Genomic DNA, 23,577 nt, shown 5'->3' with positions numbered 1-23,577 from the left:
TTGCCTCCTAGGGCCAACATGAAAACGTGCTAATGGTCCGTGGGTCAAACAGCGATTTTTCACCCTTCAACAGCACGAGAGAGGAATTTATCCTCACAGCACCATATGGTATATAAATATAAGGTAGTAGAGATTGTCACACAGTCGTGTGCCTAATTCAGTTAGCATGCAACGCTGCATCTTTTCTACATTTTTAACCTCAAAACATTCTAAAAGGTAATTTTCCGCAGATTTTCAACATTTCCAGGTGTAGTTCTGTAACCAGATCCTGCTAAGTATTTCATCTGATTGCTTTCAAACTTTACCCAGACACAATAGACATTTAGAGCAGTGGTTCTCAACCTTTTTTCAGTGATGTACCCCCTGTGAATTTTTTTTAAATTCAAGTACCCCCTAATCAGAGCAAAGCATTTTTGGTTGAAAAAAAGAGATAAAGAAGTAACATACAGCACTATGTCATCAGTTTGTGATTCATTACATTGTATAACAGTGCAAAATATTGCTCATTTGTTGTGGTCTTTCTTGAACTATTTGGAAAAAAAGATATAAAAATAACTAAAATCTTGTTGAAAAATAAACAAGTGATTCAATTATAAATAAAGATTTCTACACATAGAAGTAATCATCAACTTAAAGTGCCCTCTTTGGGGATTGTAATAGAGATCCATCTGGATTCATGAACTTAATTCTAACATTTCTTCACCAAAAAATAATTTTTTAACATCAATATTTATGGAACATGTCCACAAAAAATCTAGCTGTCAACACTGAATATTGCATTGTTGCATTTCTTTTCACAGTTCTTTTTGACAGACATTTAAAAAAAATCTCACGTACCCCTTGGCATACCTTCAAGTACCAACCAGGGGTACGCGTACCCCCATTTGAGAACCACTGATTTAGAGGACACGGGCGAAGTATGGCGGCCAAAATTTACCTTTTCAATCAAGCGTCAAAAAGTCCTATCTTTACCGTGGAGCAGGAGTTTAAAAAAAAATGTTATGTAAATCATTTGAGGATAAAAAAACAAAACAAAAAACTGGCAGATCAGTCACCAGAATTTTAAAATTTTTAAAAATTACTGCAAATTGAAAAACTGTAACACTGTGATATTTATGTTAAAATTCTGCTAGTTTTTTACCGTAAAATCTATGGATAAGATTTTAGTGCATTGCTATGAATTGAAAAACAGTACCAACTGTTACCGCAAAATTCTGGCAATTGAGCTGCTACTTTTTTGCCGTAAAAAGTTACGTTCCCTGTTTTTACAATGCATTGCTGCAAATGAAAAAATGGTACCACAGACGATTTTACCGTAAATTTCTGGCGACTGAGCTGCCAGGTTTTTACAGTAAAATCTACTGACTTTTTACAGTGTAGCCTTGTGGAAATGCCATCAATGATTGAGCAAGTGTTGAAAGAGGTCAGTATAAATATGGATTACATTTGATAGCCACCCTTTTTTCCGGCCAAACAAAATGACACGAGGGGCCAAATTTGGTCTAGAGCCCCTTTAGGCTACTACTATTATTTACCTGCATCAGTGCAGATTTGGGTGTATTTTGAAAGGTTTGGAGGCCAATATATAAGCGGTCATAAAAAACATTTAACATAGGATGGAGTGGGTTTATACAATCCTAAGGAAAATAATTTTTGAAAGATTTAACGTCCATTCATCATCACCAAGACGTTACTTCTCCCCTTGACCTCCCTTCCTGTGACACAATGATTTAGAGAAGAATATATTGGAGGCACAACATGTCTTTACATCTGGAGGGGTCCACAAATTAGGACAATGTTAGACTTTTTCGTGCATCTGTAAGTAACGTATTTGATTGACATAAGTGACATTGAGTGCCGAGCTGCTGTTTTGATCATGATCATAATGAGAAAAATAATAATTTTGTTTGCAGTTGATTTACTGCTACAAAAATTACTCTCATCTACAATTCATGTCTGCAGTTGTTTTTATGGTGTGAAGTTCATATTTTGTCCCATTATTTAGCTATAACATAGTTTGCTAGCGATATCAAGATTCAGTATATGCTGTTGAGCCTTTGAGAGATTTATTTATCTAGTTTATTAACACTATCAAGGATTTTTTTTTTTTTATGTTAACTAATATCACCAGAGACACTATATTATGGTCATTCGTGTCGAATGAAGCACTTGGTTGGCTGTCCTGTACAACAACTAAACTTTTAGTTTCTGTTAAGAAAATGAACAATGACAATACAGTTGATTGGACCAACAGTCACAATATTTATAACTAGGACTTAACATGACACTAGTTTCTTTGCACAACCATGTCTTCATAGTTATATTTAGGCATAGCAACCACAAAATAACACAAACTAATGTGATCTCTTGTCCTTTCTTTACGTTTAGTTCTGCTCTCAAACACTACTAATACAGTAGAGAATAAACTCATCATGGAAAGTTTCCCAAACAAATCAAATGTTCAAACAAACATTTTACAAAGTGATCGCTGCAGACACATGCATGGTCCAATTGTATTCCAAAAGATAATGAAAGTGATGTTATTAAGAGACATTTCCTTCGACACACTTTCGTTTTTTTCCCCCTGACTTTATTACCTTTATGAACCACTTCTTTCAGGACTCTATAAAAGCTCTTTCCTATCTCTCTATTTGAACGACCCAAAAACAGAACAGCAACGTGTAATTTTCTTCTCAAACTCTACACTCACTCTCACTTCTTTTAATGCTACGCTCAGGCTGCTTGAACATTGTGTGAATTAAGCAGCGAAGAAGAAAAACAGACATCAAATGCAAACCAGCAATTGGTTTACCATAGTCAAAGATCCTTTGTATGACATGAGTGTTGTGCTGTTTTTAGAAACCAACTGAAAAGACGCTGGTTAAAAATCCTCTATGATGACAGTTTTTAGGAATTTGCAGTAAAAATGTAAGAGCACTGCTGTTTATAAGAACCGACTGCAAAAACGCTGGTCAAAGATCCTCTATGATTACAGTTTTTAGGAATCTGCTGTAAAAATGTTAGATCACTGTGCTGTTTTTAAGAACCGACAAGTAAAAAGCTGGTCAAAGATCCTCAATGATGACAGTGTTTAGGAATGTTATGTAAAAATGTTGGAGTACTACTGTGTTTAGGAACCAACTTTAAAAACGCTGGTCAAGGATCCTCTATGATGACAGTTTTTAGGAATCTGATGTAAAAATTGTAAAAGCACCCTTTTTGTTTTTAAGACCCAACTAGAAAAACGCTGGCCAAAGATCCTTAATGATGACAGTTTTTAGGAATCTACTGTAAAAATGTAAGAGCACTGCTGTTTATAAGAACCGACTGCAAAAACGCTGGTCAAAGATCCCCCTATGATTACAGTTTTTAGGAATATGCTGTAAAAATGTTAGATCAATGTGCGTTTTTTAAGAACAGACAAGTAAAAAGCTGGTCAAAGATCCTCTATGATCACTGTGCGTTTTTTAAGAACCGACAATTAAAAAGCTGGTCAAAGATCCTCTATGATGACAGTTTTTAGGAATCTGATGTAAAAATTGTAAAAGCACCCTTTTTGTTTTTAAGACCTAACTGGAAAAACGCTGGTCAAAGATCCTTAATGATGACAGTTTTTAGGAATCTACTGTAAAAATGTAAGAGCACTGCTGTTTATAAGAACCGACTGCAAAAACGCTGGTCAAAGATCCCCCTATGATTACAGTTTTTAGGAATCTGCTGTAAAAATGTTAGATCAATGTGCGTTTTTTAAGAACCGACAAGTAAAAAGCTGGTCAAAGATCCTCTATGATCATTGTGCGTTTTTTAAGAACCGACAATTAAAAAGCTGGTCAAAGATCCTCTATGATGACAGTTTTTAGGAATCTGATGTAAAAATTGTAAAAGCACCCTTTTTGTTTTTAAGACCTAACTGGAAAAACGCTGGTCAAAGATCCTTAATGATGACAGTTTTTAGGAATCTACTGTAAAAATGTAAGAGCACTGCTGTTTATAAGAACCGACTGCAAGAACGCTGGTCAAAGATCATCTATGATTACAGTTTTTAGGAATCTGCTGTAAAAATGTTAAAGCACTGTGCTGTTTTTAAGAACCGACAAGTAAAAAGCTGGTCAAAGATCCTCTATGATGACAGTGTTTAGGAATGTGCTGTAAAAATGTTGGAGTACTACTGTGTTTAGAAGCCAACTTTAAAAACGCTGGTCAAGGATCCTCTATGATGACAGTTTTTAGGAATCTGATGTAAAAATTGTAAAAGCACCCTATTTGTTTTTAAGAACCACCTGGAAAAATGCTGGTCAAAGATCCTTAATGATGACAGTTTTTGGAATCTTCTGTAAAAATGTAAGCGCACTGCTGTTTATAAGAACCGACTGCAAAAACGCTGGTCAAAGATCATCTATGATTACAGTTTTTAGGAATCTGCTGTAAAAATGTTAGATCACTGTGCGGTTTTTAAGAACCGACAAGTAAAAAGCTGGTCAAAGATCCTCTATGATGACAGTGTTTAGGAATGTGCTGTAAAAATGTTGGAGTACTACTGTGTTTAGGAACCAACTTTAAAAACGCTGGTCAAAGATCCTACATGATGACGGTTTTTAGGAATCTGATGTAAAAATTGTAAAAGCACTGGGTTTTTTTTAAGAACCAACTGGAAAAACGCTGGTCAAAGATCCTTAATGATGACAGTTTTTAGGAATCTACTGTAAAAATGTAAGAGCACTGCTGTTTATAAGAACCGACTGCAAAAACGCTGGTCAAAGATCCTCTATGATTACAGTTTTTAGGAATCTGCTGTAAAAATGTTAGATGACTGTGCGGTTTTTAAGAACAGACAAGTAAAAAGCTGGTCAAAGATCCTCTATGATGACAGTGTTTAGGAATGTGCTGTAAAAATGTTGGAGTACTACTGTGTTTAGGAACCAACTTTAAAAACACATTGGTCAAAGATCCTACATGATGACGTTTTTTAGGAATCTGATGTAAAAATTGTAAAAGCACTGGGTTTTTTTTAAGAACCAACTGGAAAAACGCTGGTCAAAGATCCTTAATGATGACAGTTTTTAGGAATCTACTGTAAAAATGTAAGAGCACTGCTGTTTATAAGAACCGACTGCAAAAACGCTGGTCAAAGATCCTCTATGATTACAGTTTTTAGGAATCTGCTGTAAAAATGTTAAAGCACTGTGCTCTTTTTAAGAACCGACAAGTAAAAAGCTGGTCAAAGATCCTCTATGATGACAGTGTTTAGGAATGTGCTGTAAAAATGTTGGAGTACTACTGTGTTTAGAAGCCAACTTTAAAAACGCTGGTCAAGGATCCTATATGATGACAGTTTTTAGGAATCTGATGTAAAAAATGTAAAAGCACCCTTTTTGTTTTTAAGACCCAACTAGAAAAACGCTGGCCAAAGATCCTTAATGATGACAGTTTTTAGGAATCTACTGTAAAAATGTAAGAGCACTGCTGTTTATAAGAACCGACTGCAAAAACGCTGGTCAAAGATCCCCCTATGATTACAGTTTTTAGGAATCTGCTGTAAAAATGTTAGATCAATGTGCGTTTTTTAAGAACCGACAAGTAAAAAGCTGGTCAAAGATCCTCTATGATCACTGTGCGTTTTTTAAGAACCGACAATTAAAAAGCTGGTCAAAGATCCTCTATGATGACAGTTTTTAGGAATCTGATGTAAAAATTGTAAAAGCACCCTTTTTGTTTTTAAGACCTAACTGGAAAAACGCTGGTCAAAGATCCTTAATGATGACAGTTTTTAGGAATCTACTGTAAAAATGTAAGAGCACTGCTGTTTATAAGAACCGACTGCAAGAACGCTGGTCAAAGATCATCTATGATTACAGTTTTTAGGAATCTGCTGTAAAAATGTTAAAGCACTGTGCTGTTTTTAAGAACCGACAAGTAAAAAGCTGGTCTAAGATCCTCTATGGTGACAGTGTTTAGGAATGTGCTGTAAAAATGTTAGAGTACTACTGTGTTTAGGAACCAACTTTAAAAACGCTGGTCAAGGATCCTCTATGATGACAGTTTTTAGGAATCTGATGTAAAAATTGTAAAAGCACCCTATTTGTTTTTAAGAACCACCTGGAAAAATGCTGGTCAAAGATCCTTAATGATGACAGTTTTTGGAATCTTCTGTAAAAATGTAAGAGCACTGCTGTTTATAAGAACCGACTGCAAAAACGCTGGTCAAAGATCATCTATGATTACAGTTTTTAGGAATCTGCTGTAAAAATGTTAGATCACTGTGCGGTTTTTAAGAACCGACAAGTAAAAAGCTGGTCAAAGATCCTCTATGATGACAGTGTTTAGGAATGTGCTGTAAAAATGTTGAAGTACTACTGTGTTTAGAAGCCAACTTTAAAAACACATTGGTCAAAGATCCTACATGATGACGGTTTTTAGGAATCTGATGTAAAAATTGTAAAAGCACTGGGTTTTTTTCAAGAACCAACTGGAAAAACGCTGGTCAAAGATCCTTAATGATGACAGTTTTTAGGAATCTACTGTAAAAATGTAAGAGCACTGCTGTTTATAAGAACTGACTGCAAAAACGCTGGTCAAAGATCCTCTATGATTACAGTTTTTAGGAATCTGCTGTAAAAATGTTAAAGCACTGTGCTCTTTTTAAGAACCGACAAGTAAAAAGCTGGTCTAAGATCCTGTATGATGACAGTGTTTAGGAATGTGCTGTAAAAATGTTGGAGTACTACTGTGTTTAGAAGCCAACTTTAAAAACGCTGGTCAAGGATCCTATATGATGACAGTTTTTAGGTATCTGATGTAAAAATTGTAAAAGCACCCTTTTTGTTTTTAAGACCCAACTAGAAAAACGCTGGCCAAAGATCCTTAATGATGACAGTTTTTAGGAATCTACTGTAAAAATGTAAGAGCACTGCTGTTTATAAGAACCGACTGCAAAAACGCTGGTCAAAGATCCCCCTATCATTACAGTTTTTAGGAATCTGCTGTAAAAATGTTAGATCAATGTGCGTTTTTTAAGAACCGACAAGTAAAAAGCTGGTCAAAGATCCTCTATGATCACTGTGAGTTTTTTAAGAACCGACAATTAAAAAGCTGGTCAAAGATCCTCTATGATGACAGTTTTTAGGAATCTGATGTAAAAATTGTAAAAGCACCCTTTTTGTTTTTAAGACCTAACTGGAAAAACGCTGGTCAAAGATCCTTAATGATGACAGTTTTTAGGAATCTACTGTAAAAATGTAAGAGCACTGCTGTTTATAAGAACCGACTGCAAGAACGCTGGTCAAAGATCATCTATGATTACAGTTTTTAGGAATCTGCTGTAAAAATGTTAAAGCACTGTGCTGTTTTTAAGAACCGACAAGTAAAAAGCTGGTCTAAGATCCTCTATGATGACAGTGTTTAGGAATGTGCTGTAAAAATGTTGGAGTACTACTGTGTTTAGAAGCCAACTTTAAAAACGCTGGTCAAGGATCCTCTATGATGACAGTTTTTAGGAATCTGATGTAAAAATTGTAAAAGCACCCTATTTGTTTTTAAGAACCACCTGGAAAAATGCTGGTCAAAGATCCTTAATGATGACAGTTTTTAGGAATCTTCTGTAAAAATGTAAGAGCACTGCTGTTTATAAGAACCGACTGCAAAAACGCTGGTCAAAGATCCTCTATGATTACAGTTTTTAGGAATCTGCTGTAAAAATGTTAGTTGACTGTGCGGTTTTTAAGAACCGACAAGTAAAAAGCTGGTCAAAGATCCTCTATGATGACAGTGTTTAGGAATGTGCTGTAAAAATGTTGGAGTACTACTGTGTTTAGGAACCAACTTTAAAAACGCTGGTCAAGGATCCTCTATGATGACGGTTTTTAGGAATCTGATGTAAAAATTGTAAAAGCACTGGTTTATTTTTAAGAACCAACTGGAAAAACGCTGGTCAAAGATCCTTAATGATGACAGTTTTTAGGAATCTACTGTAAAAATGTAAGAGCACTGCTGTTTATAAGAACCGACTGCAAAAATGCTGGTCAAAGATCCTCTATGATTACAGTTTTTAGGAATCTGCTGTAAACATTTTAAAGCACTGTGCTCTTTTTAAGAACCGACAAGTAAAAAGCTGGTCAAAGATCCTCTATGATGACAGTGTTTAGGAATGTGCTGTAAAAATGTTGGAGTACTACTGTGTTTAGGAACCAACTTTAAAAACGCTGGTCAAGGATCCTACATGATGACAGTTTTTAGGAATCTGATTTAAAAATTGTAAAAACACAGGTTTTTTTTTAAGAACCAACTGGAAAAACCCTGTTCAAAGATCCTTAATGATGACAGTTTTCAGGAATCTGCTGTAAATATGTTCGAGCACTGCTGTTTATAAGAACCGACTGCAAAAACGCTGGTTAAAAAGTTAAGAAATGTTAGTTTTGCTGCAGCTGGACTGCAATAGAGCATATAACAACTTGTGGCGAGCCATCATTCCTGAAGGTTCGTGTTGGGAAAGCTGCTTCACACACGCTGTCATGTTTAGCATCACTCGCTGAACATCACTTTAAGATGCTCATTGTCTAAATTGGGGTGCACCGTCTTTCTAGACAATAGCTCTCCCCTGAAACCAGGGGATCCTTGCAGCAGTGTGGGTCAAAGGAGGTGCTATTGTCCTGGGCTCTATTGTGCTGCTAGAGTAGCCTGCAAACAGAACACTGTCAGCCTTTGTCTTTGTCTGGATCAGCTGTGTGTGACCCCCCCCCCCCCCCCCGCCACCACCCCAACCTCCCTTTTTTGTATGCTCCGTGGATTCCCATGCGGCCGACGTGTCCTACTTGTCATCATCATAATAAAGTTAAGAACTCTGCTGTTGCACTTGTAAACAAAATGGAGAGCTCTAAAAAGAAGGATTTGAAATCTATCCAATTCAGCGTTGAATCAATACTTTCAGGTGGTTTTCATAACAGTCATTTGTAAGATGCTAAAAGTACATAATTCAATGTGGTGGACACAAACACTTTCTAATTTTAAGTAAAACACTAAAGATGGTTGATGCCAGATTCCACGGCAAAACTCATGCCATTCATTTGTTACTAGAAAAAAAAATGGACTGTGAAAACCGGGAAGTTGACATAAAAAATAACGACATAGAAAAAAGATGGACGCGAATGATACATCTCAAACTTGGCATTGTAAAAAACATAAATAAATCAGGCATATGCAACTATCTACTAGGGTTGTACCGTATTAGTATAGTACTGCAATACTGAGGAATCATATTCGGTACTATACCGCCTCTGAAAAATACAGGTCATGATGACATAATATGTTACTGCATATGTCAGCAGACTAAATTATGAGCCTTTGTTTACTTACTTACTACTAGAAGATAAGTTGTCTTGTATGTTCACTATTTTATTTAAGGACAAACTTGCAATAATAAACATATGCTTAATGTACCGTAAGATTTTTTTGTTAAAATAAAGCCAATAATGCAATTTTTTGTGGTCCCCTTTATGTAGAAAAGTATCGAAAAGTACCGAAAAGTATCGAAATACTTTTGGTACCGGTACCAAAATATTGGTATCGTGACAACACTACTATCTACTATGTATGCAAGCATAAAAGATTAGCACGCTAACATGTGAAAAATGTGCATATACTTGCAAGACGGCGCCAAGTATCAAGATCAATGAATTTGAGTTGAAATTATTAAAGTCAGCTGAAATGCTAGTATAAAATGTTAGCATGCCAATGATAGCTTGCTAACATAGGAAAAGTTAACACACATGTAAGATGGCGCCAAGTGACAAAATCTAGAATTTTTAGGTTTAAATTATTAAAATTAGCATGTTAACAATAGCATGCTGACATGATTACCATACTTGTAAGATGATCAAAATCAATGAAGGTTAATTGATGTCTTAATTGCGAATGTTTTTTTATGGACACAGAATTTATATAACTCAACTTTTTTGCGTTTGAATTTTGTGAACTGACTTTTTAATTTTTTATTTTTTTACATCAAATTATGCTGACAATTTTATTGAATAACATGTGTATATTTAAAAATGTGGTTTGTGTGTAAAAATTCAGTGCAAAATATATTAGTTTAAACAAAATATCAGTATATACAAATTCAGTGTAAAAAAATCTGGTGTAAAAAAAAAACAATGCAAAAAAAAAACAAGGTATAAAAATTCATTGTAAAAAATTTAGAGTGAAAGAATTAGGTTCAAAATAAAATAAGTATGAAAAATTAAATGTATAAAAATGCAGTTTATAAAAAAAATAAATGCAGAAAAAAATCACTGCAGAAAAATTCAGTGTAAAAAAATTCTAAGTAAAAAAAATTCAGTGCAGAAATATTTGTTGCTTCAAAACTCAAGACTAGCTTCCTAATTTTTTTTTTACACTGAATTTTCATACAATATTTTTTTCACACTATTTTAACAAACTGAATTGTTGAACACACACATTTTGCTAATTAACTTTTATTCAAGGAAATTGTCAGCTTAACTTGGAGTAAAAAAATTAAGTTAAAAAAATATTTACGCAAAAAAAAAATTCTGAGTTTAGAAAAAGCTTCTGTAATAAAGACACAAATTAACCTCCATACCATGACTTTTTTTTCCATGCAAAATTAGCTAAAATGCTATAGAAATTGTAAAAATGCATGCGTCTCATCAAGAAGAAAAACAACTTCTTGCAGTATCATTCTTAACATGACTGAAAAAAGTATGACTGCAAAAAGTGTGACTTGATAAGCAATGGTTTTAAATGCTTTTTTTCCTGTTCAATGTAATAATTATAGTATGAAAGTAGAATACGTTTGTTTATATAAAAAAATATTGTTCCTCTCATCAAAACATAGAAAGGATGGTGGATGAAAGAAGTTGGCACAACATGTTTTTACCTCAACTGTTTAATGAAGAATAAAAGTATTATTCTGGGTGCTGGTTATGCACCCAGGTTATGGTTATGCAGGTTATTTTACATGTAAAATTGCATTGTTCACACTTTGTACTGTTTAAGTAATATAATACCCAGTGAGACAGGTGAGTGGAAGCTATTGGTAACACAACAAGATTATAGGTACACCTGCACCATCTAATACAGGTGTGTCAAACTCATTTTGAGGAGGAAAATCTGTGTACACGCGGGCCGGACTATTAAAATCATGGCATTAAAACTAAAAAATAAAGACGACTTCAGACTGTTTTCAAAAATAGAACAAACACATTCTGAAAATATTACAATAAAAATAAAGGAAAAAAAATACAGGCAGCGGTAAAGTTTAGATCCATGAAGGAAAGAAGAAAGTGAGTGAATGTTTATGACTGAATACATTTATACATGCATAAAAAATGTGTTTTCTTTTGTATTATTTTTTTTCAAATTAATTAACGTTTTCCAAAACACAATATAGAATGTGAGATATAAAGTTAAAGTTAAAGTAGCAATGATTGTCACCCACACACTAGGTGTGGTGAGATTATCCTCTGCATTTCACCCATCACCCTCACCCTCTGGGAGGTGAGGGGAGCAGTGAGCAGCAGCGGTGGCCACACCCGGGAATCATTTTTTGATGATTTAACCCCCAATTCCAACCCTTGATGCTGAGTGCCAAGCAGGGAGGTAATGCATCCCATTTTTATAGTCTTTGGTATGACTCGGCCAGGGTTTGAACTCACGATCTACCGATCTCAGGGCGGACACTAACCATTGAGCAGGATATAAGAGGATAATGCATATATTTATCATTTTTTTTCAAAACGGTTAAAAAAAAGTAGGACCCCAAAAATGTACTACGGGACCTAGGGGTGTGGGAAAAAATCGATTCAGAATTTGAATCGCGATTCTCACGTTGTGCGATTCAGAATAGATTCTCATTTTTAAAAAATCTATTTTTTGTATTTTATTTATTTAAAAATTATTATTATTATTATTTTTTTTTTTTAATGAATCACTCCAACAAAATAATACACATCAATACCATAACAATGCAATCCAATTCCGAAACCAAACCCGACCCAGCAACACTTGAGAGGAGACACAAACACGACACAGAACAAACAAAAGTAGTGAAACAAAAATGAATATTATCAACAACAGTATCAATATTAGTTACAATTTCAACATAACAGTGATTAAAAATCCCTCATTGACACTATCATTAGACATGAATAAAAAAATTAAAAAAAGAACAATAGTGTCACAGTGGCTTACACTTGCATCACATCTCATAACAACACACTGTGTCCAATATTTTCACAAAGATAAAATAAGTCATATTTTTGGTTCATTTAATAGTTAAAACAAATGTACATTATTGCAATCAGTTGATAAAACATTGTCCTTTACAATTATAAAAGCTTTTTACACAAATCTACTACTCTGCTTGCATGTCAGCAGACTGGGGTAGATCCTGCTGAAATCATATGTATTGAATGAATAGCGAATCCTTTTGAATCAGGAAAAAAAATCGTTTTTGAATCGAGAATCGTGCTGAATTGAAAAAAAAAATCGATTTTGACCCCACGAATCGATATTGAATCGAATCGTGGGGCACCCAAAGATTCACAGCCCTAATGGGACCCCATTTTTATGACTTGATGGGGTCCGTGGGACCCCATTTTGAAAATTCCTAATGCCAACACTGGAGTATTGGTGCGTGCAAAACAGCAGCAGGCGGCTGTGGCCTGCGGGCCGGTTCTAATACTAATCAATAGGGGCAATAGATCATTCATTCGCGGGCCGGATCTGGCCCACGGGCCTTGACTTTGACACCCCTGATCTAATGCCAATATCATGGTTTTATGATTATGACTGGGGTGTAAAAATGCTGTTTCCTAATATAATACACAATAATACTAAAACACAAACAAACATCTGCTGGTTTTCAACACACTTTACGCACCTCAGACGCTTCGGAGCAATGTTGTTATGGTACCTTCTGCTCTTTATAGGAAACGTTATGTAACACCGCCTTCAATTGGCTGGCCTTAAAAATTCCAAATTTAAACTGGACACCTGATTGGACAGGAGCCAAGCGAGTAGGCGGACCCAGGGGGCGGGGCTTCTTCAAAGGCGAGCAGCTTCATCCATCGAGGGGACAGATGGTCGCACTCTTGCAGGAATACATTTCTCTTCCCCTTTTTTTTGGACTTTTTTATCTGTTTTAATATCTGATGATCGATCGCCGCGGAGATGAATGACCATCGGAGGGTTGTATTCCGCCGGATCGCCGTAAAGAAAGAATGCCCGCCGAGGGGCGTTTGCTGCCGTGTTTTCTCCAGCGGGGCTCCAGCAGCGGGCTGCCCCCGGCAGAGCTCTACAGGCGGGCTGAGCGACTGACAGCCTCCCGCTCTCCTCCTTGGAGCCTCACCTTCCCGGGCTTGGACTAACATGGACAAAGTGCTTCTTTGGTCGTGCGGGCGTTGTTTTCTCAATTAGGTAAATGCTGATTTTTTTTTACAAACAAAAACAAAATGTTGCATAGGTGTCATCACGCATGAAAGCCGTTTGGCGTGTGGCTTGATTCATCCATTAAGGTGACGTCACTGGGGGGGAAATGATTTGTATAGGACGTGCACGTCTCATGACCACAAACATGCAGAGCAGGTTTTATTTGGAGTCCTTCAACACATCACTGTCATTACAAAGAAATGTTGCGTAGAAGCCCAGGTGTTTATGTCATACAGCATGTGTGCTGATCACAAGTGGTCATTTTTTTCAACATATAAATAAGGTAATAGAGAAATGACTAGGGATGATGTTTGATAAGAAATGATCGAGTTCGAGCCTATTATCGAATCCTCTTATCGAACCGATTCCTTATCGATTCTCTTATCGAGTCCAGATAGGTTGTTGTATATGGAAAAAAACACACAATATTTGGTTTAACAAAAGCTCACTTTTATTATATAAGAAAAAAATACAATTGAATAAATAAATAAATATTGACTGTTACCCCCCTAAAGAAATAAAATAAATACATATTGACTGTTGTTACCCAAAGTATATCAAGTGGGATTTTTCAGAAAAACAAATATATACAGTAACACAAAAACAACCTGTCTCTGTGATCACTATAGGTGTATAAATAATAATATAGTGTTAAATAAAAGCAGTCCCTTGGGCACAAAACTGAAAATAATACAGCTCTCCAAAAAGTGCACTTCTGCTGCTATTTGACATAACTGTTTGTTATGATGCTTTGACATTTTTGCACTTTATTTCTTTATTGAAAGAAAATTCTATGAAGAGAAAAGTTGTTTGCAAATGTGGTTACAATGCTAAAAAATGAAAAGTTAAAGCTAAAAAAAGAAATACACTTTATTGAGTTAACATTTTTCTTTATAGGGGGGAAGATGTGATGTTATGAGCTAGGGAAAATAACAACTACACTACCCAGCATGCAACGGGAGTGACGAACATGCGCGGTAGCCCCGAAAAGTGTTGTTGCATGTTGCCACCCGGCAGCTAAGAATGAGGTTATGGGCACGCTGTGAAAGTAAACGTCAAGAACTCAGCCAACACGCCTCGTCTGCATTATTTATAATTAGACAGACAAGACATATACAGTGTGATTTTGTTTTGTTTACAAGGAAAGAAAAACAAAAGTTAAAAAAGGGAGATGTCATATATGTTGTATATATATGTATGTGCTGCGGTTGCTTTAAGAATGTTGCGACAGCTGCCGTAAAGGAGGTGCGTTGCTAGCCCGGTTGCTATGTTTCCGGTAGGTCGTAAAAGTGTTGGTCATGTGTTTGTACCCTGCTCAAATCTCTCAGTAAAGTTATTCATTGGATTACACCTTTTGTTTTGAACTTTATTACACCTTGGAGCGCTTTTTCCGGTCCATTGTTTTTCCTGCTTTCACTATCTGCGCCTAATGACTGAGCTACGTGACGTCATTTCTTGTGATGTCACACGGAGCATTTCTGGTCGGGACGGGATTCCAGGGATTCGAATAAAGAAGCAACTCTTTTTCTTTATTATAGTGGTCTCGATAACGGGTACCGGTTCTCAAAAAGGGATTCGAGTCCGAGGACTTGGTTCCTTTCTTATCGAACAACCGGGAAAACCGGTTTCGAGTGTCATCCCTAGAAATGACTGCACAATATGCAGATGGAATGCTTGTTTAGTGTCAGTGGCACTCAATGGGATTCACATGGTTGACAAAAACAGCCACTGGACACTAGATTAGGTACATTGCACCATCTGATCCCAACAATATCATGTTTACAACTGCATTAGTGCATGTGCCTCATAATACGAAGGCATGCACCTGGGGATAGGTTGATTGGCAACACTAAATTGGCCCTAGTGTGTGAATGTGAGTGTGCATGTTGTCTGTCTATCTGTGTTGGCCCTGTGATGAGGTAGCGACTTGTCCAGGGTGTACCACGCCTTCCGCCCGAATGCAGCTGAGATAGGCTACAGCACCCCCCGCGACCCCGAAACGGACAAGCGGTAGAAAATGGATGGATGAATGGAATTGCATTGTACCAAGTGTATATATTTTCTACTATTTATGGTCCTTGGCATATATAATATGTTATTGTTGTATTATACCATATCCATTTTTACAGAACACACTTTGACTTATTTTTACTCCTTTTCAGACTTGTGCAAGTATTAAGCATGTTCACAATGGACTATATAGCATTATCATGAATAAGCCCAAATAAGTAACTCTCAGGGGGGGAGTAAACTTAACTTGGAAATTGTTTTAAGTAGTTGCAGATGTTATCACAGATTATTTTGATAATAAGGTGATTGTCTGCAGAACTGTTGGTTTGTGGGAATAAATAGTATTGGAATTGGGCACTGGAGCAGGTTTTTGTGCATGTTTACTTTATTATAAGTATGCTAATCCCAACAATATTATGTTTCCAATTGCATTGGGGTAAAAATGCACAACATTGTGCCAAGTGTATATATTTTCTAATATTTATGGTCCTTGGCATATATAATATGTTACTTTTACAGAACACACTTTGACTAGGATTAAACAAGAGCTGCTTCTTCAGACTTGTGCAAGTGTTAAGCATGATCACAATGGACTAGGGGGGTGTGGGAGTAAACTTAAATTGGAAATTGTTTTAAATAGTTGCAGATGTTATTACAGATTATTTTGATGATCAGGTGATTGTTTGCGCAACTGTTGGTTTGTGGGAATGAATAGTATTTGAATTGGGGGAGGTGGGGCGTGACAAAAAATGTAGGGTTTTGTCGATTTGGTTCTGATTAGCATGGGCATAAGGGAAACTAATTGAGAAAAGCGCTAAATTAATGTGTCAGGTGAATGCACTGGAGCAGGTTTTTGTGCATGTTTACTTTATTGTAATGTAAGTATGCTAATCCCAACAATATTATGATTACAAATTCATTGGGGTAAAAATGTACAACATTGCACCAAGTGTATATATTTTCTAATATTTATGGTCCTTGGCATATATAATATGTTATTGTTGTATTATACCATATCAACTTTTACAGAACACACTTTGACTAGGAGCTGCTTCTTCAGACTTGTGCAAGTGTTATGCATGTTCACAATGGACTATACAACAATATCATGAATAAGTGGAAATTGTTTTAAGTAGTTGCAGATGTTATCACAGATTATTTTGATAATTGTCTGTGAAACTGTTGGTTTGTGGGAATAAATAGTATTGGAATTGGGGGGTTGGTGGGGTGTGGACATTTTTTTGTAGGGTTTTGTCGATTCGGTTCTGATTAGCATGGGCATGACGGAAAATAATTGAGAAAAGCGCTAAATTAATGTGTCAGGTGAATGCACTGGAGCAGGTTTTTGTGCATATTTACTTTATTGTAAGTATGCTAGTGCTAGCAAGTGGTGGTTTGTACAGACATATAGTATTTGAGTTTGTGGGGGTAAGGACGGGTGTGGGGGGGGGGGGGGGTTGATTTCATTCTGTAGAGCATGGGCATGACTAAAAATAATTGAGAAGCACTGAGCTAATGTGTCCAGTAAATGCACTAGAGCAGGGGTCGGCAACCCAAAATGTTGAAAGAGCCATATTGGACCAAAAATACAAAAACAAATCTGTCTGGAGCCGCAAAAAATTAAAAGCCATATTACATGTGTCATGAGATATAAATGTAATTAAGATGACTTAAAGGAAACTAAATGACCTCAAATATAGCTACAACTGAGGCATAATGATGCAATATGTACATATAGCTAGCCTAAATAGCATGTTAGCATCGATTAGCTTGCAGTCACGCAGTGACCAAATATGTCTGATTAGCACTCCACACAAGTCAATAACATCAACAAAACTCACCTTTGTGCACTCATGCCCAACGTTAAAAGTGTGGTGGACAAAATGAGATAGAAGAAGTGGCATAAAACACGTCCTAGAAAGTCGGAGAAAGTTATACATGGAAACAAACTATACGGCGAGTTCAAGGACCGCCAAAATTAGTAGGACAAAACGGCGCTCGCCAAATACTCGAATCAGTGAAGCATGTTTAATATAAACAGTGTGATTTATAACAATTAGCGAGGTTTATGTCATGTTTGTCCTCCCACAGAAAACATTCTGAAACAAAAAAATTGATTTTTTTCCCCTCATCTTTTTCCATTCTTCATACATTTTTGAAAAATCTCCAGAGAGCCACTAGGGCGGCGCTAAAGAGCCGCATGCGGCTCTAGAGCCGCGGGTTGCCGACCCCCGCACTAGAGCAAGTTTTTGTGCATGTTTAGTTTATTGTTATTATGCTAGTGTGAGCAACTGGTGGTTTGTACAGATATATAGTATTTGAATTGGGGGTTCGTGAAAAAATGTAGGGTTTTGTTGATTCCGTTCTGTATAACATTGGCATGACTAAAAATAATTGAGAAGCACTGAGCTAATGTGTCCAGTAAATGCACTAGAGCAGGTTTTTTTGTGTGCCCGTGTTTGCAGAAGCAACTGGTGTTTAGTACAGATAAACTAGTATTTTAATTCAGGGCAAGTATGAAATTATTATTTTTTTTTTTTCTTCATTATGTTCTGGTCAGTGGCGTGCGGTGAGGTTCATGACTGGTGAGGCACTGACTTCATCACAGTCAGATTTACAAACATATGAACCCTAAATAGTATCTTATTCACCATGTGATTGGCAGCAGTTAACAGGTTATGTTTAAAAGCTCATACCAGCATTCTTCCCTGCTTGGCACTCAGCATCAAGGGTTGGAATTGGGGGTTAAATCACCAAAAATTATTCCCAGGCACGGCGCCGCTGCTGCCCACTGCTCCCCTCACCTCCCAGGGGGTGAACAAGGGATGGGTCAAATGCAGAGGACACATTTCACCACACCTAGTGTGTGTGTGACAATCATTGGTACTTTAACTTAACTTTACACTTACAAACTGTAGCATGCACACAAAAAAGCACATTTAATTAAAAAAAACGTTATTGTGGTCTTACCTTTACTTATAAGTGCGGGAGCAGTGGTGTTCATGTTGGAAGAGTTGTGAATGAATGAAATATGAAATCCGCGCTGCCGTCTGCAGGGGTACCTAATGTTGTGTCCCTGTTCACGGCTCCTCCGGCGCGCCGCGCGAGCATTGTTGTTTTTGCACTTTTTGGCTTCTTGTTAAGTGACTTTTTTTGAGTGGATTCGGTCTTGCACGTGGAGGGTTTGGGTGTGGGCTTTGGTTGGTGTGGCCGCGGCGCTCCCGTCGGGGGTGCATTCTGCGGCGGAGGTGCTTGGCACCAGGAGGCGGGGTTATGAGACGAGCCTCCAGTTTTATGATCGCTCAGCACAAGAAATACTTTACACACATACAGTTGTTGACAAAATACACTGTACATTATATACCTCAGCTAACTAAACTATGGAAATGTATAATATAATTCATATAGCAATACAGTCTCACTGCACAGCAGGCCAGCAGTTAGCCGAGTCATTGCGCACAATCCATGTTGAGGCACAAATCAGTGACGTGCCTCAACTGGCTGCTGATCACCGCACCGTCTCTTCTCAGTATTTGAACGGCAAATGTGAAAATAAAAATAAAAATAATCTAAAACTGGTGAAGTTAAATGGAAAATAACTTTAGTATAATCACTGGATACATATAACAATTTAATTAATTTTTTTTCTTTTTACTTTTTTTTTGCTTTCCATGATGGCAGGTGAGGCCGTGCCTCCCCTGCCTCTAGTGACGGCACGCCACTGGTTCTGGTTAGCATGGGCTTGACAGAAAATAATTGAGAAACACTATGCTAATGTGTCCAGTATAGGCAGGTTTTTGTGTGTGTGCATGTTTACTTTTTCGTATGATTGTTTTCAGAATACCAGCAACTGGTGGTTTGTACAGAATACAGATAAATAGTATTTGAATTCAGGGGGGCGTGGAAAAATGTAGGGTTTTGTCGATTCGGTTCTGATTAGCATCGGCATTTCAGAAAATAATTGACAATCACTATGCTGATGTGTCCGGTAAATGCACTGGAGCAGGTTTTTGTGTGTGTCATGTATACCTTATCCTAAGATTGTTCACAGAATGGTTCTGCCAGCAACTGGTTGTTTGTAGAGATATATAGTATTTAAATTTGAGGGGCTGAGAGGTGTGGAAAAAATGTCGATTTTTGTTTATTCTGTTTTGTATAGCATAGGCATGACTGAAAATAACTGAGAAACACTGAGCTAATGTGTCCGGTAAATGCACTGGAGCAGGTTTTTGTGTGCCTGTGTTTGCAGAATGCCGGTGCAAGCAACTGGTGTTTAGTACAGATAACTAGTATTTTAATTCAGGGCGGGCGTGAACATTTTTTTTATGGGTTTGTTCATTCTGTTTTGATTAGCATGGGCTTGACAAAAAAATGATTGAGAAACACTATGCTAATGTGTCCGCTAAATGCACTGGAGCAGGTTTGTGTGTGTGTGTGCCATGTATACCTTATCCTAAGATTGTTCACAGAATGGTACTGCCAGCAACTGGTTGTTTGTAGAGAAATATTGTATTTAAATTCGAGGGGGGGAGAGGTGTGGAAAAAATTTAGAGTTTTTGTTTATTCTGTTTTGTATAGCGTAGGGATGCCTGAAAATAACTGAGAAACACGGAGCTAATTTGTCCGGTAACTGTCCAGTAAATGCACTGGAGCAGGTTTTTGTGTGCCTGTGTTTGCAGAATGCTGGTGGCAGCAACTTATGTTTAGTACAGATAACTAGTATTTAAATTCAGGACTGGCGTGAACATTTTTTATGGGTTTGTTCATTCTGTTTTGATTAGCATGGGCTTGACAAAATATTATTGAGAAACACTAAGCTAATGTGTCCAGTAAATGCACCCAGCAGGTTTTGGTGTATGTTTACTTTTTTGTATGATTGTTTGCTGATTGCTGGCGCAGCAACTGGTGGTTTGTACAAATAAATAGTATCTGAATCCAGGGGGGGGGGGCGTGAAAAAAAATGTCGGGTTTTGTTCAGTCTGTTCTGCGTAGAATGGGCATGACTGAAAGTAATTGATAAACACTGAGGTAATGTTGTAGGTTTGTATGTATCCGCCGCTCTTTGGATCTCCGCAGTGGTCACTCACTGTTTCACACATCGTGAGTAGCAACAGGAACGCTGTTTTAAGAGTTCCACTGCGTTCGCGTAGTTTTTTTTATCACCACTTTACACCAACGATGATGGGCGTAGAACATATAACCTACTTTATCCACACTATCGAAATTTTGAGCTTGAACATGTTCTCGCGCTACATAGCTCTGACAAAATTTGGCAAGTTTAGACTCGACAAAACTCCCCTGCAAAAAAATTCAATCGAGTAAAATGTTCATTGGAATCTCCATCCCTCCATTTTCTACGGCTTGTCCCTTTTGAGGTTGCGGGGGCGGGGGGCTGGAGCCTATCCTAGCTGCACACGGGCGGAAGGCGGGGTACACCCTGGACAAGTCGCCACCTCATCACAGGGCCAACACAGATAGACAACATTCACACTCACATTCACACACTAGGGCCCAGGATTGAACCCAGGACCTTCGTATTTTGAGGCACACGTACTAACCCCTAGTCCACCGTGCTGCCCTCATTGGAATATCTATTATATAAATTATACATTTATCTGTTAGTCTGCCAAATGTGTTTTAAATTGATCGATTCGCGCACGGATTTTTTTGTTTTGTGACGCACAAGTCGAGTCCGATCAGCCATGTTTACTCAAATTTTCCGTCACTTCCAATGCTAATTTAAGGAATCTTATCAATTAAAAATACACCGTAACTGAGTAACCTCTTTTTTCTGTTTCTTTGTTGAGCAAGCTTTCCAATGACACCAATTTTTTTTTTAAATGGCAAATATTGAGAAAGTTATGACATTTTTAACAAAAATCTTGAGCCCCAGTGACTTTATATTGAAGAAGTTGATCAGACATGATTGCATTTTCACCAGTTTTAAAAATCCATAACTTTTCTAATATTTATCACAGGAAAATAACTTATACTTTTATCACTGGAATTGTCTTGACAAGACCTGTCTTATAATACTGGTACATGTAAATACATTCATTTGTAATATTTTTTAAAATTTTTACAAACATACCTACTTGACACCCAGCATCAAGGGTTGGAATTGGGGGTTAAATCACCTAAAATGATTCCCGGGCGCGGCCACCGCTGCTTCTCACTGCTCCCCTCACCTCCCAGGGGGTGATCAAGGGTGATGGGTCAAATGCAGAAAATAATTTCGCCACACCTAGTGTGTGTGTGTGACAGTCATGGGTAAATGTTGTGTCCAATGAATGCTTGTTTACTTTTTTGGACTCAAACTTGCAAAACTAATTCTAATTGCCCAACTGTTAAATGTCCCTTTCAGATTTCCACCTCGACCGGACATGAGGACGGACGACGGCGTGGATTAGGACCTATTTCCCTTCCTATTTTGGCGTCACCCACTCAAGCTCCATGTGGGCTCGGCAGGACTTCTCCCCCTTGAGTGTTTGTGACGTGAAATGATGGCAGCGCGCTGCAGCGACTCGCCGCAGGACAATGAGGAGAATCGACTCACAGCTCCATCATGCGAAGTAAGAAACAGAGGAGTTTGTGTGTGTGTGTGCGTGCGCTCCAGAATGTAGATTCCATGCATTTTTTTTTTTTTTTTTAAGTGAGCGTTCATCATGTGACCCGAATCACATTGGGTTCACATTTATTTCCGACACAATCCTGGCCTCTGTGCGCGCACATTCTCGCGGGATGACCATCAAAAAGTCTGCGAGCGTGTGACATGCCACACAAGTGCCATCATGTGTCGCGGAAATGTGAGACCGGGTTCTAACCTCTCCCCACCCCGGGACAACTGTTCCACAGCAAAGCACAAAGACCAGGTTTATATTCGCGGGGCTAATCTTTGCCGGGGACTCTTTTTGGCGCCGAGCAATGGCACAGGTTCATCCTTCTGCGCGCTGACTTCAGAGGTTACGTCACTCTAATCATCATCACACTGCAGCTTTGGCCCGCTTGTGCATGTCATTACAGCCCAGCGGTGCTGCCATGTTTTGGATTAACCCATCATCAGAAAATGGCAACATTGCATCGCCGCGTAATCCTCTTAGCATGTCAGAACTCGGCAAGGATGGACACATAAATCTTTGGGAATGGGGCGGGTGGTGCGGAGCAAACACTTGATGGAGCGATGCGCCTCTAATAAAATGTCGAGAGAGCTTTCAGTGTGGAATATGAGCTGCCTCTCTCCCTTACACTGAGTACAATCTAATAAATGTCTCCATTAGCGTCGGTTAACCACTTCCGCCTGGCAACAAGCTGGAGCTCCATAAAGCATCTTATTTTAGCTTTGGATTTGTGAGGGTTTTGGATATGCTTCCATGCCGACATATGATCAAAACGACTGAAAACACGAACATGCGTGCCAGGCCACTGGTTAGTACATCCTGTGTTTAACATTTACCAGTTAGTTCAGCATTTTGTAATTTATTTATTTTATTTTCAATGGCACTTCCATCATTGTTAATGCCAAGTCTCCAAATCCTATGCCCCCTATGAGCTGCATCAGAGCAATCAGATTGGACTATAAGTCAGTGCTATGATTTTCCAGTGATGTCATCATTGCTTGTCAAGCCGTGAGCTTTGGGTTGGGCAATATAGATGATATACGATATACCGTAATAACCAAATAGTAGCCCGGGCGTTTATTTCACAAAATCGATTTTGAAGACACAACGTTTTAAAGAAGCACAAGGCTTTTATTTATTTTTGCACCAGCCTGCACCAGGCCATTATTTGGTTACAATGGTTACCGTCCAGTATTTTTTTTTCGTACAAAAAACGTTCAATGTAAAAGCTATTGTAAACATACAAACAAAAAAACAAGAGATCAACATGAGGTAGGCTATAAAAAGATAAGAGATCAACAAGGCCTCAACATGGCAGTAGTGCAACAATTTTCAAATAGAATACCAATACTAAAAATACATACACTTTTTAAATAAAGCAGCCTACCGGGAAAAATACAATTATGGTACCAAGTACTCAAGTATAAAACCCACCATCAAAACAGAGCAATAATACTGTAACTTAAAGGCCTACTGAAATGAATTTTTTTATTTAAACGGGGATAGCAGA

General features: G+C 37.6%; 2 protein-coding genes across 2 annotated transcripts in view; one reads left to right on the top strand and one right to left on the bottom strand.

Annotated features, from left to right (window-relative positions):
- Nucleotides 1-23,577, bottom strand: part of LOC133629887 (threonine synthase-like 1) — a 211,311-nt gene that overhangs the window by 52,361 nt on the left and 135,373 nt on the right.
- The window catches only part of LOC133629885 (rho GTPase-activating protein 21), a 129,480-nt gene continuing 118,998 nt past the window's right edge, over nucleotides 13,096-23,577 (top strand). The window contains exons 1-2 of the mRNA XM_062020952.1: nucleotides 13,096-13,428; nucleotides 21,815-22,022. Coding sequence (XP_061876936.1) covers nucleotides 21,951-22,022 — 72 coding nt within the window. The 5' untranslated portion in view covers nucleotides 13,096-13,428; nucleotides 21,815-21,950. The remainder of the gene's footprint in view (nucleotides 13,429-21,814; nucleotides 22,023-23,577) is intronic.

Source organism: Entelurus aequoreus, linkage group LG15 (assembly GCF_033978785.1).
Source record: "Entelurus aequoreus isolate RoL-2023_Sb linkage group LG15, RoL_Eaeq_v1.1, whole genome shotgun sequence".
Lineage (NCBI taxonomy): Eukaryota > Metazoa > Chordata > Actinopteri > Syngnathiformes > Syngnathidae > Entelurus > Entelurus aequoreus.
Note: the sequence above shows the minus strand (reverse complement) of the source record. Positions and strands in the feature narration are given on the sequence as shown.